Raw genomic sequence first — 14,807 nt, forward strand, 5'->3', positions numbered from 1 at the left:
TCCACGGAGAGCACTGCTTGCTCTCCTAGTTTCCCGCAGGGGCTGGGGTCAATGGGTGTTTTACAGCTCTTGCTGCGCTGACCTGTTCAGGAGGATAGCAGGACCTCCAGACCCTCTAACGGCCGACCACAGCCCGGGCGTCTCTTTTTCCTGTGCAACGCGACTCCCGACACCTGGGTCTCCAGCCAGTTCCCCTTCTCTCAATGCAGTTGGCATTTTTATATTCATAAGGTGTGTTAAGTGACCCCAGGTATGAGTCATTGAGTTCAATTGTCGGACTATGGAGAACACCATTAGCGGGACATGCCTGGTTGTTACACCGGTATGCCTCCATAGCCCTCTTCTTCGTCTCAGTACCAAAAAGGTGTCTGGAACTGTCCGATTTAATAAAGGGTGCATGTATAACTAGCTTTTGTCTCTGATATGTATCTGTGTCAGTCAATTGAGGATGTGTCCTCCTAGTTGGTCTCCCAGTACTTCCTCATCCCAGTACTAAGGTGGTGGTTCTGGGGGACAGTTCTCAGGGAAGAAAAGGGGAAGGGCTGACAGTAGCCTACACAGGCTTTAGTGACAGAGGATTGATTGTGAAAAGGGAAATGGGGATACCATGTCTGACCCAAGGACATCCTATCCCCAAGTTCCATCCACCCAGGTGATTCACCCTCACATATCCCCCCCACAGCGTCGGGATCCAAAAAGCAATGACCTTTCCCTGGCCACCTGAGAGAAGGATCATGGGGAAAAAGAAGTGAGGACGCCCTCGGGTTCCTCACAGAAAAAGGTCTGAATACCTTGATATACCAGTTAATCCCGTTGGTTTCCACCAACTTGTGCAAGATTCTTTTTAACATGTGATTAAAACATTCTACCAAACCATCTGTCTGGAGATGGTAGACAGACGTTTGTAGGCTTTTGATATTAAGCAACTCATTTACATCTTGCTTTATGCAGGACATGAAGGTAGTGCCTTGGACAGTAAGGATCTCCTACTCTGGATATGAAGGGTAATAGATGTTTTAATATCTGTTGTGTAGTGTTATTGCGCAGGGGACAGGCTTCTGGATATTGAGTGGCATAATAACTAAAATAAAGGGATTTCCCAATTTAGAGGTTTCCAGTGGGACTACTATGTTCATCGCTATTCTAGAGATTCAAACGCAGATGATGGGAAACAGTTGTAATATGGCTATGGGAACCGGAGCTGCAGCGGTCTTCTAACAGATCTCACAGGTCAAAACAAAATGTTGAACATTGGCAAAAACTCTGGGCCAGTAGAACCTGGTTATTTTCGGACTCTGGATTTTTCGAATGCCTCGATAAGCCACCGTCATATGTGAATTGGCCAGCTCTAAAACAATTCTTCTATGGCTTCGAGGAACCACTAGCTATGTTCGCCACATCCCTCTTTCATTATAGCCCCACGATATAACAATCCTTTTTTTATGAATAAGAAAGGATTCACTTGGCTGTGTGGCTTCCTCAGTGGTTACCCTACTAAAGGCCTTATGAGGACTGGGTCATTTCTCTGGGAAAAGTCTGTGTCAGGTAATGGTGCAACCTCCTCTACCTCTTCTTGGCAGGTCTCCACTATGGGGAGATCTCCCTCTGCAAACCATCTTGAACCTCTCTGTTTCTTTTTGAATCTCAAACTCTTGGGGTAGGGGGAACATGTTTTTTTCCGAGGATCCTTTGGGCTACTTTCTCTCCTTCTTTTACTGCATAGGAATGATTCCCATTGTTGTGCAGAAGGATTTCACTATTCCCATGGAAATCAGGGTCAATGACGCCAGCCATAACATCCAAAACACATTTCCAGACCAACCCTGACTTTGAGGCTAGCCGAATCTAGATGCCTTGGGGAGGGACCAAAATAAGGCCTGTGGGCATCTAGCGTCTCTCCTCAGGTGAAATCGAAATCCCGCTTTCCACCACCCCTGTGGGTAATATTCTGCAGCATGCAGACCTTGCTAGCCTCACAAGAAAAGGCTCCCCCTCGGGAAGAAGTGACTGAATCCTGCAATTCGTCACACACTGATTGACCTGCGGCAGTTGTGCTTTCCTTTCTAGAGGAATATACCGCCTGTAGCTCCTGCCTGTAGAGGAGAAGTCGAAGGACTGTTCGGCAACCTGTTTTAGCGCTAGCTCTAAAGACCTTGCAACCAGATTTGTCTCTGTACATTTTTCGAATGACTAGTTGGCTTTTGGCAGTCACATGCCATGTCTAGGAGCTTGGTTCGAATGTTAGGTCAGAAACCTGAGCTGTGGAGGTATGCCGCCTGGTAGCCAGGCATTGTTTTGAAAATATAGTTTCGAATGGCAAAAGTTTCGACAAAAATGAATCGAAAAAATGAATTTTTTTTGTTAGGTAAAGGTTTTTTTTTTTAGCTAAAATTGGTGTTAAGGGTTACAACAGGGGTTGGCAGGGGGACCCCCCCATACCATTTCTTTTTTTTTAAATGCATTTTATCGACGCATTTGTTGTCGAAACTTTGCCATTCGAAACTATGGCTGTCGAACCATCACTATAAACCATGCTGCCCTCCTCAGCACTGTGAACGTTCCCATGACACGGCCTACGCAGTCCCGCCTGAAGAGCCTGACAAACCACCTCCTTCCCATCATTAATCATATCTAGAAATACATCTCTAACCTCCCTTGCTGGGAGACGATCAGCCGCCTCAGCTATTGTTCTCCAAAGCATGCGAGAACATTTGGCGAAGGCGTTGACTGCCTTTATAGCCATGTTGCTAGAGCATCAGTCTTCTCGGACTCTGTCCATAGAAAGGTTGGAGGTGGATGTGGATTGCTGTGAGCTTAACGTGGCAGCTTGGACCACCAATCTATCTGGAGTAGGGTGAGCCGAAAGGAAGGGCAAATCCCCTCTGGCTGGCTTATATTTTTGTGGTCAGCTCGGCATCCATGGCTGCAATGGAACATGGCTTCTTCCACAGTGTTCAATGGGGTCAGATATGGCTGCATTAAAAAGGCAATGCTATCTCGGTCTGTAGAACTTTGTCTAGGATGTCTGTGAACTCGTAGGCTAGGAGTGGCTTGGGTCTCAGTTATGGGGGCGTAGTGACATTATATATGTATTGCCGACGTCACGTTCGGTGTCAAGGAGTGGTGCGGCTGAGTCACGACGGAGTCGACGATGAGCCGCACTACGCTCCCTGCCGGAAAGTTACTGAACGGCTGATTCTGAAACAGATAACTATCAGATGAGGAATCTGTGGGAGAATGCAATCCATTGAAGGTCGTGCTCTGCAAAATCTTTAATGGTGTTAGGTGCAGTTAGTGGTATCTCTGGGACTTTTCAATTCACAGAACCAATCTCTCCACTTTCAGTGTCTGCGCATATTGTTGATTAATCAGATGTGGTGCTCAGTTTTTTAAAAGGACATACAACATATTGCATTTATTTCTGGGGACCTGATTTCTCCAACCAATTTGTTTTTCTATTTTATAAAGCACAAACCTAGCTTTAGAGAAACAAAATAGTGCTAAAGACTTTGAGGGCAGTTGACCATGGGTCTGAGTTGGCTGTAGAACTAGGAAGAAAGTCACACCTAGAAATTCCCCGAAGAGTAGGGTTTTCACTTCTTTCCAGAACTGCAGGAGCGTTGGAGCAGAGCTGATTGGCACTGGGTTGGAGCTATAATATGCCAGGGCACAGCATGAGAAATCATTTTTCCTGGTCCTACCATGCTGGCTGGTTTACTTTCTATGCTGTCAATGATCTGGTTCGGGGAGGATCATGTATCACCCCACGTGTTAAGTATGTCTGCAAGGTAAGTAGGCGTCCAAATAGTGGTTGCCTTTTTTGTTATACAGGCAGTTTTGAAAAAGGATCCTGGCAGGGATAGGGAGCCAGTGAATGTCATGCAGAATGGGAGTGATGTAGTCAATTTTTTAGAACAGGTGATAAGGCACGTTCAGCATGATCGACAAGTGGAGCCAGGTGTACCATGGGGAACCCAGCAAAGAGGGTGCTATCCCATCAATGTGATCAATCGCGAGAGCGTGCACCATGGTCCAGAAGTTCTGGGAGGAAGAAAGATCTTGCAGAGCAGCATGATCTGGTACCAAGCAGTCTGGGATTTCTTGTTTATGTGCTGTTGAAAGGAGATGTTGCTGTCCATGATGAACCCAAGGGATTTGGCAGAGGGGGCAGATTGGGGGTGCTAATCCATCCAGGTGCACCTCGTTCAGCCATTCTTGGATGGTTTTCTGTTTGGTTGGGTGGTTGAGGAACACATATTCTGTTATATTTCACTGTCTCTTGGGGTGGTCGAACCTCCTCGCCTTCCCTCTGGACTACGGCGTGCCCCAAGGCTCCATCCTTGGACCCTTCTTATTCTCTCTCTATACTTCTCTTCTCGCTCCTCTCATCTCCTCTTTTGGAATTTCTCATCATTTCTATGCTGATGATACTCCGCTGTTCCTCTCCTTTTCTTCCTTCTCTCCTGATCTACATCTAAATCTCACCTTCTGTCTCACCGCCATTAAAAACTGGATGTCTTCTTATTATCTCTCTCTTAATACTGACAAGACTGAGGTTTTATTCTTCCCTTCTAACACATTTCCCTCCCCCCTCTCCCTCTCCTTCTATTCATTTTCCCCCTTCTAATCTTCCTATTTCCACCCATGCCAGGAATCTTGAAATCTACTTTGACACATCCTTTTCCTCACCATATTACCCTTACTTCTCGCTCATGTCGCTACCACCTCTTCAATATCCGTAAATTCCGTTCTTCTCTCACCTTCCATGCTACTAAGCTCTTAATCTCCTACATTATCTTTTCTAGCCTTTTCTACTGCTCTTCACTCTTTTTCGGTCTCCCTACTTCTCATCTTGCCCCCCCCTTAAATCCATCTACCACTCTGCCATCCATACCCTCTGTCTTCTCTCTCCCCATGACTCCATCTACAACTCACTTTCCAAGCTGGCTTCCTTTCCATTCCCAACTTAAATTTCACTTCCTTTGTCTTGTCTTTAAATCTCTTCATGATCTTGCCCTTCCTTATCTCTCCTCTCTAATCTCATTCTATACCCCTTCTCACTCCCTTCATTCGGCTGATGTCTTCTTACTTTCTGTCCCCCCTCCTCCTTGTGCCTCTTCTCGTTTCCGCTCTTTTCAGCTCCTAGGCCCCCTTCATTGGAACTCCCTTCCCTTCACTATCTGCTCCACTTCCACCTATACTTCCTTCCGTTCCTTCTTGAAAGAACTCCTTCTTCGTGCCCCTCCCTGACTCCTTCCCCTCCCTTTCACCTCTTCTCTCTCCTCCCAATACCCTCTTCCATGCTCCTCTATCTTCCCTGTTTCCCCATGATCTCCATCCTCCCTAATTCTCCCTCAACTCACCATGCTCTCGCTCTTTTATCCTCCGCTCCCCCTCCTTTCTTTTTCGTTCTCAAATGCAAATTGTTCCACATGCTGTTTTCCTGATTTGAATCATGTATACTGTTATTGCTTCTTTGTTCCTTGTTTGTTGTTTCCGGGTTGTTAAACTGTAAAGCGCTTTGGATTAAAGCACTATATAAATAATAATTAAATACAAATATATTTGGATCACGTTTTAGGTATGCACTTGCCATCGATATTTGAATGGTAGCAAGACATTGCTTGTGGCGAGTGATGGTGTGGGGTCAAGATATAGCTGGGTGTCACAAACATACTGGTGTAGAAAGATATCTAGGTCATCAAGGACTGACACCAGCAGTTCCATGTATAATGTTCACTGGGCAGAGGATTGAGCTCTGCAGCACTCTGCATGTAACAGTGGTGCACAGATCTGAAGGTGCCCATTTGGAAAGCTTTGAAGCTGTCAGAGAGAGGGGCGGAGAACAAGTTGAGAACTGTTCCTGCAAAGCCCATTCTATCTGCATGGAGGCTGATCCGAGTCTGGTGGTCTACCGTATCGAAGGCGATGGATGGGTAAAGCAGGACTTCCCTTTATCAATGATCTGGGGTACGGAAAATTCGTCCTAATGGTGGCTGTTTTGGTGCTCCATTTAGGAGGAACCCCAATTGTTAGTTTTGGAGCAATTCTCACCAGTTGATTTGCTTGTGAAGGTGATTTGGCACTACCTTCTCAAGGATTTAATTAATGAATGGGAGGCTGGTGATTGTTCGGTAGTTGGCAATCTCTTAGTGTGCAGTTAAACCCGGCTTTCAAGCAGTTTGAGAAAATGCCAGAGTTGGGGGAGGCATTAACAATCTGAAGGAGTGCGATGAGAGCATGACCCAAGATCTTTTTTTAGGATGTTAGATGGTAGGATGTCATCATATAGGTGGTTGGCTTTAATAATGCAAGTGTATTGCTGAGATCCTTGAAGATGGGGGAGATGGCACTGGGGAGGGGTTGAAGTCAGTCCCGGCTAGGGCGGAGTTAGGTGGGACATACAACAGCAGAACACATGGTTAGAAGGCATCAATGTGTTTGCAAATGTCGATTTTGCTAATGAAGAAACCATAGATGTCATTGCATTTCCCAAAGGTGTCTGCATTTCTGGGTCTGGCAACGTGTTCACACAGTGTGACTCTTCCGAAGAGCATTTTTTTTCCCATTAGAGGCTGATGCAATTGTTGAGTAAGCATGAGGCTTTGGTTTCAATAATCGGGGCCCGACATGTTCTGCTTAAAGCCCTATTGGCAACGGAGTCCTCAGGTTTGCACATTTTCCACTAATGTTTTTTGTATACTCAGATAGTGCCTTTGCTCTCAGCTAATTCCTAGGTGTACCATGGGGAGGAGGGTTTGACACTGATGAACAATACCTTTACAAGGATATATGTGTCAACCATCTCCACCAGTTTTATACCCGGGCATATTTTGGTAATGAAGAGGGTCTCTTGAATTTACTATGCTTTATGGCTGGTAGTAGTAGACCAGTCCATGTTGGCTGTGCCAAGGTATGCCAGTACTGCCTGCTAAAAACACCCATTGATCCCACTCCTAAATGTGTCTTGATCCTTTAGATTTATACTGCCACCCTTCTGATTTTCTATCAAATGGTTAAGCTACTGACCTGTTTGTTGATCTTTTTCCTACATTGTTTAACTTTATAATTTTAATTTTACTTTTTCAACACATTTCTAATACCTATACAGTAACATAGGTTTGGACCTTTTTGAACTCATAGCCTTATTTCACTTGAATTGTGATAGAGATCGTCATCACCTCTTATCTCCTTCCCCCGGAGTAATTCCTGAATTTTGTTTACTTTACCAAAGGGTGGAACAAGGATATGAGGCAGCATTTGGGGTGCCCCTGTTAAGGAACATCTATACTAGGGCGCATTGGGATCTCAGTTGAAGTTTATAAAACATTTAGTAACTCAATTAACCTGCCAACCAGTTTCTCTCACACTGCATTTATCAAGTCCAGATCAAAGTGATTTTTGGGAATATCTGAAACTTGGGCTGGAGGGCTGAAGTAATTTGAGAAAGAATGGTTTGGTTTATGCTTAATAAAAATGAAGATATTAAAGTAATAAAAGTAATCACATATATCAGGATCATAGCATAATTGTAGGACTTCACCATTCAGATCAGCTCATACGTCTACCTCCTGCAATAATGGCCTACTTACCTATCCCAACATGTGCTTCCAGGATCATACTGACATCATTTGCACCATCACCTACAGACAGAGTAATGGGGCTGCCCTTGGTATTCTTCACCATTTTCACAATCTATAGAAATGCAAACAAAAACTGAAATTGCAATAAAAATATATTTAAATATACTATACATATCTACAACAGCTATAACAGGCATTTTGTGCTTAACCTGTTTATTATTTGAAGGAGATTAACATAAATAAGCACGTGGTAATCAATCAGCATCAACCAAGAATCTAGAGACAAATCAAGCTTCCCATGAGTTTGCAAAAATTACACCACCTATTCTTGTTCTCCAACCCTTTTTGCTAAATTATAATTGAGAGCTGAAAAGAAGACAAAATACAAAATTGGGAATTTTAAACCCAGACTATCATTCTGAACATCTTGTCCATATCCCCTTCCAATAGTTGCCCGTCTGTGAAGTTTATGAAACTGGATGAGAATATATTGTTAACGATGGCCTCCATAACACACCAACTCCCAAAAGACCGCTCAATGGTTTTTATTAATTTTCTTGTAAAGGACTCGAGGTCGCGTTAGTCTCTCTAGTCTAGAGAAAGCAAGACCCTCACTAACCCACACATCTCTACTCCCCAGGTTGGTATATACTGATTGTTTACACATACTGTCTAATTTCTACCGATCTGATGGTGATGGCCTAAAGGCAACTGCCTTATCTAAATAAGCTCCTTCTGAGACTTCCTAGGTGTGACCTACTCTACTGTGTTTGTTCTAAAGGATCATGGGCTGTGTCTTCCAGATACTCTAGCTCACTCTCATCTCCCATCACTTTCCTTCGCTCTAGCTACTCTACTTAACTTCCTCCTTTTTTCCTCTCTCCCTATGTCTCCCCTTCTCGGTCTCTCCGATGTCTCTCTCTGACTCTCTCTGCAATCCAGCTGAACCCTCTGATGTTATTCGTTCCTACTCCCTTGATAATTTCCTCTCTGCAACACTATGACCCCCTCTCTCTACTCTACTACCCTTTCTTCTCCACTCCACTACTACTCTCCCCTACCCGCTCCATTACTACTGTCCCCTCACCACACTACTCTCCCCTCCCCGCTCCACTAGTGCTCTTCCCCTCGCTGCATACTCCTAACAGAGTGCCACTTGCTCTAATCAACCAATACCTCACCTTTTCTGAAATTCGCCTCTACACTCCGGTCTGCTGTCCTTCTTCCTTCTGGTCTCTTTACCTACGACCTCTTCCTCCTCTGACCTCACCCGAAAAAACCCACACCCTTCAGTTTCATGTCCCAAGCTTTATCCTCCCTCTCCTTCTCGCACTGGTCTTCATCCACCGGTTCCCTGGGCCAATCTCACCCTCTAGTCCATGCCCAGGAGGTGGGTGTTACAGGTATCAGAATACACGAAAAGGGGGCTAAGCCCTGGCCCTGTTGGTTACCACTGGTCTGCCGGGCCGGGGCAATGGATGCCTGCGTTCGATAATGTTCCCGTTCATGTCAGGGGCCGTGCCCCTGCTGAATTGTGCATAAATTGTCTTATTTCATGCCCATGAGCCGCTCTGTGGCTGGTTTGTTAATGTCTATGGTTAGGGAGTCACACTGCAGATGCTTGATCTCTGTGTGCATTAGGGGTGGCCGGCGGAGGGTAGTGTTCATGGCCATGTATGGTTGTTGCTGCTGGGAATAGCGATTATCGCTCTCCTCTGTATGACTGGAGCGGTCTGTCAGGAGGCTCTGGTGGGTTGCCATGTTACAGTCGTTCCAACGTGAACACTGATGAATGTATTGGCATGAAATTATAAGAAAGAAACTGACCAGCCTCTTCTTTCAGAGGTATGGGGTGATTTACAGCGGTACTGTCCCCATTCATACAGGCACTTAGGAAGGGTACAGGAACTGTGGTCCTTTCTGCTGCCCGATTACCCCCAGGGGGTAGGAATGGTTCCAGCTTTCACCCTAATAGGCCTCTCACCCCAGGCTTAGAGGGGTCTCTATCCCTTCCTGACAAAGTCAGTCTACTGACTTGGTCACAGCACTCATAAATCCTCTCTCTTTTCTTAGTCTAGAACACACTGATTCAGAAGTCACTCAGCACTAGATATAAGAAAATATAATGATCAGCAGCTGGAGTTCAGTAAAAAAGCGAGCTAGTAGAGAATAGCTTTTGGACATTGATATCAAGACCCACAAATGTGCAGATGACAAATAGCTCTACCTGAAGGCCAACTGTGGCAACAAAAGCCATTGACTGAAATACTGCCTTGCCTCACCCAGTTCTGGATTTTCAGCACCTACTTGATGCGGAAACTAATGAAAACTCAATATATCCTCCTGAGCAATGCCACAGAGCAAGCCATGGTCAAGGAATAACTAACACAAACGGAGCTCAACAGATTCTCATCCCAATTGACATCCTGTGTAAAATCTCTGAGATTCGCCATTATGAGCAATATTTCCTTCAACTTAAGAACATGAGGACAACCTGGATGGAGCCAACTATCACGTCTTTGCAGAATCAAGCCATTCATCTGAGCCCCCAACATCAGGATAATCATGCTAGCCCTGATCTGCTGAACACCAAGACAGATTTAACATCCGTTTTTGCTGGTCTCCCAACCATGGTTCTCCTCAAGGCAATACACAATGCTGTAGCACGGCTCCACCCAATGCATCTACATGCCCAGCAAGGGACAGGACGTCAAGGCCAGTATATATTGAGGTGCCTAGCCCCATGAACTCAGGTCCACCCTTTTCCCCTACCACTCTGACAAAGACGGCCGACAGAAGCAAAGGTGTACTAGCTATCCACCAAGAGTGGCAGGGTGGGAGGAGGAATCTGTGAGAGGATAGAACATTACCAGGGGATAAGTCATTTGCTATTCTATTGGATTCCTTCCTTCCATGGATTACTCATCTAAACTAGAGTGCGATAGCAGTAATTGGATCTGGAGGAGGGAAAAGAGCAAGAGGACACCATCTAAATGAAAAAACTCTGGATGACTGCCTTGCCGAATCGGGCATCCTGTCCTGAAAGTAAATCCAAGCAGTAAAGTTTGGCAAACATGTGTAGGGATGACCACATAGCCACTTGACAAATGAACAAGACATGGTGGACCACCCTCTGTAGAGCAGAGATGGCAGCCACACCTCTGGTAGAATGAGCGCTGAGACCTACAGGCACATCCTTCTCAGCAAGTTCATAGCATTCCAAGATGCAGATAATGATCCACCTTGACAGGGTCCATTTGGTCAGAGTCCTGCCAGCACCAGTGCAACATAACCTACAAAAAGCTGGTTATCTTTCCTGGCGTCCCTTGTCAGAGAGATGTAGCCAATGGAATCGCTCCTCCGCCTTGGAAGGATGGAGCATAGGAAAAAACACTGGAAGATGGAACTTTTGCAAGATATTAAAATGATAGATCATCTACAAAAGGAAAGACGGTCTCACTCTCAAAGTCACCTCCCCTTTGAAGAAAACCAAATAGGAAGGTTTAACAGACAATTGGTGCTCACTCACCTTCTTTGTGGAAGTAATAACAACCAGGAAAATATCCCCAAGGGTGAGCAATCTAAGAGAAAATGAACACAGGGGCTGATACTGAGCGCGCATAGCAAATGTCAACACTAAATTCAAATCCCATGACACCGATCACAAACTGAACAAATATATAAGGGACGCCTGCTTTTAAGTCTGTGGTCTATCAGGCAAAACGATAAAGCTAATGAAAAATTAGACCATCCAGACCAGAGATGACTTTTTCAGTTTGTAATCCTGAACTATTTATTTTTGTGACAACCTATATGTCAAATTACACAATAACAAAATATATTTATATAAAATATGGCTCTTTGAACTTAGAAAACAAACACATCCCTCCAGGCAAACTTCATTCACAACTTCTTCATACATTCATCACATTCACAAACAATAGAAAAAAATGATATTTTGTTCATATCACAATAGAAAGCATTTCAATGTGTCCATCTGTCAACATTCAGAGGATAGAAAAACTGTTTGTCGACATGTTTCGGTTGAGTTCTTGAAGTGGGCAATAACTTCCCTTTGTGTATTATGTTCAACCTTCTTCAGGACAAGAGACGATCGCCAATTCCGCGTGGTCTCATAGACGAGTGGGGGTGTGTGTAAGGCAAAGAGGCCTAGGTCTCCTCTGATTTTTTCAGTCGCTGGCGTGTCGGTTCAATGGAGTAAATCCCGGCGTGAGAGATCTCTTTTAATGAGTTCCACGTCGTGCGTCTCAGTTGAGGGGCTCGCAAAATAATCAATTCGTCCGAGCTGGGGGTTCGGTAAGATTCTAGGTTCTCTCTGGTGAATCCCTTGGCGATCCGGCGCTATTCGGAACGTACGCCGGATCGCCGCGATCAGTTGCAAAGGAGCGTCAACAGATGCATACACCGACGGATAGAGCTGAGGTCACACCGATTTCGTGACTCCGTGACTTGCGATTGACCAGCAACGTGCACACTCTCCCAAGGGATTCACTCCAGAGAACCTAGAATCTTACCGAACCCCCAGCTCGGACGAATTGATTATTTTGCGAGCCCCTCAACTGAGACGCACGACGTGGAACTCATTAAAAGAGATCTCTCACGCCGGGATTTACTCCATTGAACCGACACGCCAGCCACTGAAAAAATCAGAGGAGACCTAGGCCTCTTTGCCTTACACACACCCCCACTCGTCTATGAGACCACGCGGAATTGGCGATCGTCTCTTGTCCTGAAGAAGGTTGAACATAATACACAAAGGGAAGTTATTGCCCACTTCAAGAACTCAACCGAAACATGTCGACAAACAGTTTTTCTATCCTCTGAATGTTGACAGATGGACACATTGTAAACTAATCAAGTGTGAAACGAAGAAATGCTTTCTATTGTGATATGAACAAAATATCATTTTTTTCTATTGTTTGTGAATGTGATGAATGTATGAAGAAGTTGTGAATGAAGTTTGCCTGGAGGGATGTGTTTGTTTTCTAAGTTCAAAGAGCCATATTTTATATAAATATATTTTGTTATTGTGTAATTTGACATATAGGTTGTCACAAAAATAAATAGTTCAGGATTACAAACTGAAAAAGTCATCTCTGGTCTGGATGGTCTAACCGATCACAAACTGGCATGGCAGAAACGGATTGCACAATCCCTGTAAAAATTGCACAGCAGTGGGAATTGTGAAGAAAGAGCCTGCCCAGGGTCCTTTAAAAGACAAACAGCGGCCTGGTATCCCTTCACAGTACCGTTTTGCAGGCCCGCCCAGGCCAAAGAAAGCAAAAATTCCGACAGAAGAAATGGGACAGGATAAAGGGTCCAGATCCATCTTGTGGCACTAAGCCGAGAGTGCACACCCTTTACAGGCCTAAATAGAGTTAGTGGCGGGTAACCCAGCCGACAAGACGTCGTCCGACATATCCAACTCCTTGCATCACAGCCTCTCAGCAGCCAAGTATGAAGGTTCAGACTGCTGAGGTTCAGATGGAGGATCTGCCCCCCCCCCCCCGACTGAGAGAGCAGATCCACTCTCCTCGAGCGCCACCAGAGAGGGCAGATGGGCATATCAAGCAACTCTGGGTACAAGGTTTTCCAAGCCCAGTCTTTGTCTCCTGAGAACCAGTGGAACGACAGGGATCGGCAGAAACACATAGTGGAGGTTGAATGTCCAATCGACCGCTAAAGCCTCCTCCAGTGCTCCCCGATGAAGAAATTCGATGCAGCATAACAAATCACACTTCCTGTTTACACCGGAAGCATAGAAGTCTTATTTGAGGAGTTCCATAGACAGAAAAAAATCTCCTCCAGAACTTCCTGGCAAAGCTCCCTCTCGTGGGAGGCCGAAGTCTGCCTGCTCAAGGCATCCACTGTGATGACAACCTCCTTTCCAGCAAGGTAAACCGCTAATAGAGAAATGTCATTCTCCAGGGCCCAGAACCACAGCCGCATTGCTTCTCTGCATAGCGGCAAGGACCATGTACCGCCTTGTTTGTTGAGGTAGTGCATGGCTACATTGTTGTCTGTCAGGGCCAGCACAGATTTGCCCTGTACAGATGGGTGGAAAGCAACCAGGGCCAACCTGATTGCCCTCACCTCCAGCAAGGGTATGGGTTCCTGAGACTCTGAGCGAGACCACTGGCTGATCACTCAGTTTGAGTCATATCCTACAGGTGAGCACCCTAACGTTTCAGGAATGCATCAGTGACCACTGTTATCTGAAGCCAGGGTTGCTGAAACAACATACCCCCTCAACAGGTTGTCTCACAGGTACCACCATGCAAAGTCTCGAGAAACTAGACTCTACGCATGTGTCCCTGAAATGTAGACCACTGTAAATAGAGGAGCCACTGAAGAGACCTCACGTGCAATCAGGCATGCAGCATCACAAGAATGCAGGTGGTGATAAGAACCAGCAACCTCAGGAAAGCGGAGACAGGAACTTGACACTGAAATTGCAGGATTCTTAACATCCGAGGGATGTGCGGAAATGCCCTGCCCAGCTGAGTGTCCAAGATACCCCCAATAAATCAGAGGGACTCGGACAATGAAACCTGAAAATCTTTGAACTTCACGGAAAAGCCCAAGCTGTGCAACAGACTGCATGTGCAGAACAGATGTTCCGACGTCTGGTCTGGGGAGCGAGCTTGGACAAGCCAGTCATCCAGTTAGCGAAAGACATGAATGCCCTCCCTCCTGAGGCCAGCTGCCACCACCTCCAGTAGCTTTGTAAAAACTCTGAATGACAAAGAAAATTGAACGGCAGGACTTTCAACTGGTAATGTTGACCCACAACGAATCTCAGATACTTCCTGTGCTTCACATAGATACACACATGGAAGTTTACATTGTGAAGGTCCAGTGACACTAACTAGTCCTGCAGGTCGAGGTCTTGGAGGATTTGGGCCAGAGTTACCACCTTCAATTTGTCCTCAAGTAGGTACAGATTCAGTAGGCTCAGAACAAAGATGGCACACAATCCCTGCCGTCCTCTGGAAACCAGAAAATAAATGAAGTACATTCTTTTGTCTCGTTCCAAGTGCAGTACCAATTAAAGGCGCCCTTTGGCAGAAGCTGATTGACTTCCTCCAAAAGGATGGGGTCCGTAGGAAAGGCACTGTTGGAAGGAGAATGGTCTGGAAGGCATTGAACTAAAGGGAGATAACCATGATGAAGGACTTGCAAGGCCTAAGCGTCAGAGGTGGG

The 14,807-nt window shown here is 45.5% G+C and overlaps 1 protein-coding gene across 3 annotated transcripts in view; it reads right to left on the reverse strand.

Annotated features, from left to right (window-relative positions):
* The window catches only part of ATP11C (ATPase phospholipid transporting 11C), a 1,508,462-nt gene that overhangs the window by 278,668 nt on the left and 1,214,987 nt on the right, over positions 1–14,807 (reverse strand). For all 3 annotated transcript variants that reach the window (XM_069612799.1, XM_069612797.1, XM_069612798.1), the window contains exon 21: positions 7,593–7,695. In XM_069612799.1, coding sequence (XP_069468900.1) covers positions 7,593–7,695 — 103 coding nt within the window. The remainder of the gene's footprint in view (positions 1–7,592; positions 7,696–14,807) is intronic.

Source organism: Ambystoma mexicanum, chromosome 5p (assembly GCF_040938575.1).
Source record: "Ambystoma mexicanum isolate Mex_15411 chromosome 5p, UKY_AmexF1_1, whole genome shotgun sequence".
Classification (NCBI taxonomy): Eukaryota; Metazoa; Chordata; class Amphibia; order Caudata; family Ambystomatidae; genus Ambystoma; species Ambystoma mexicanum.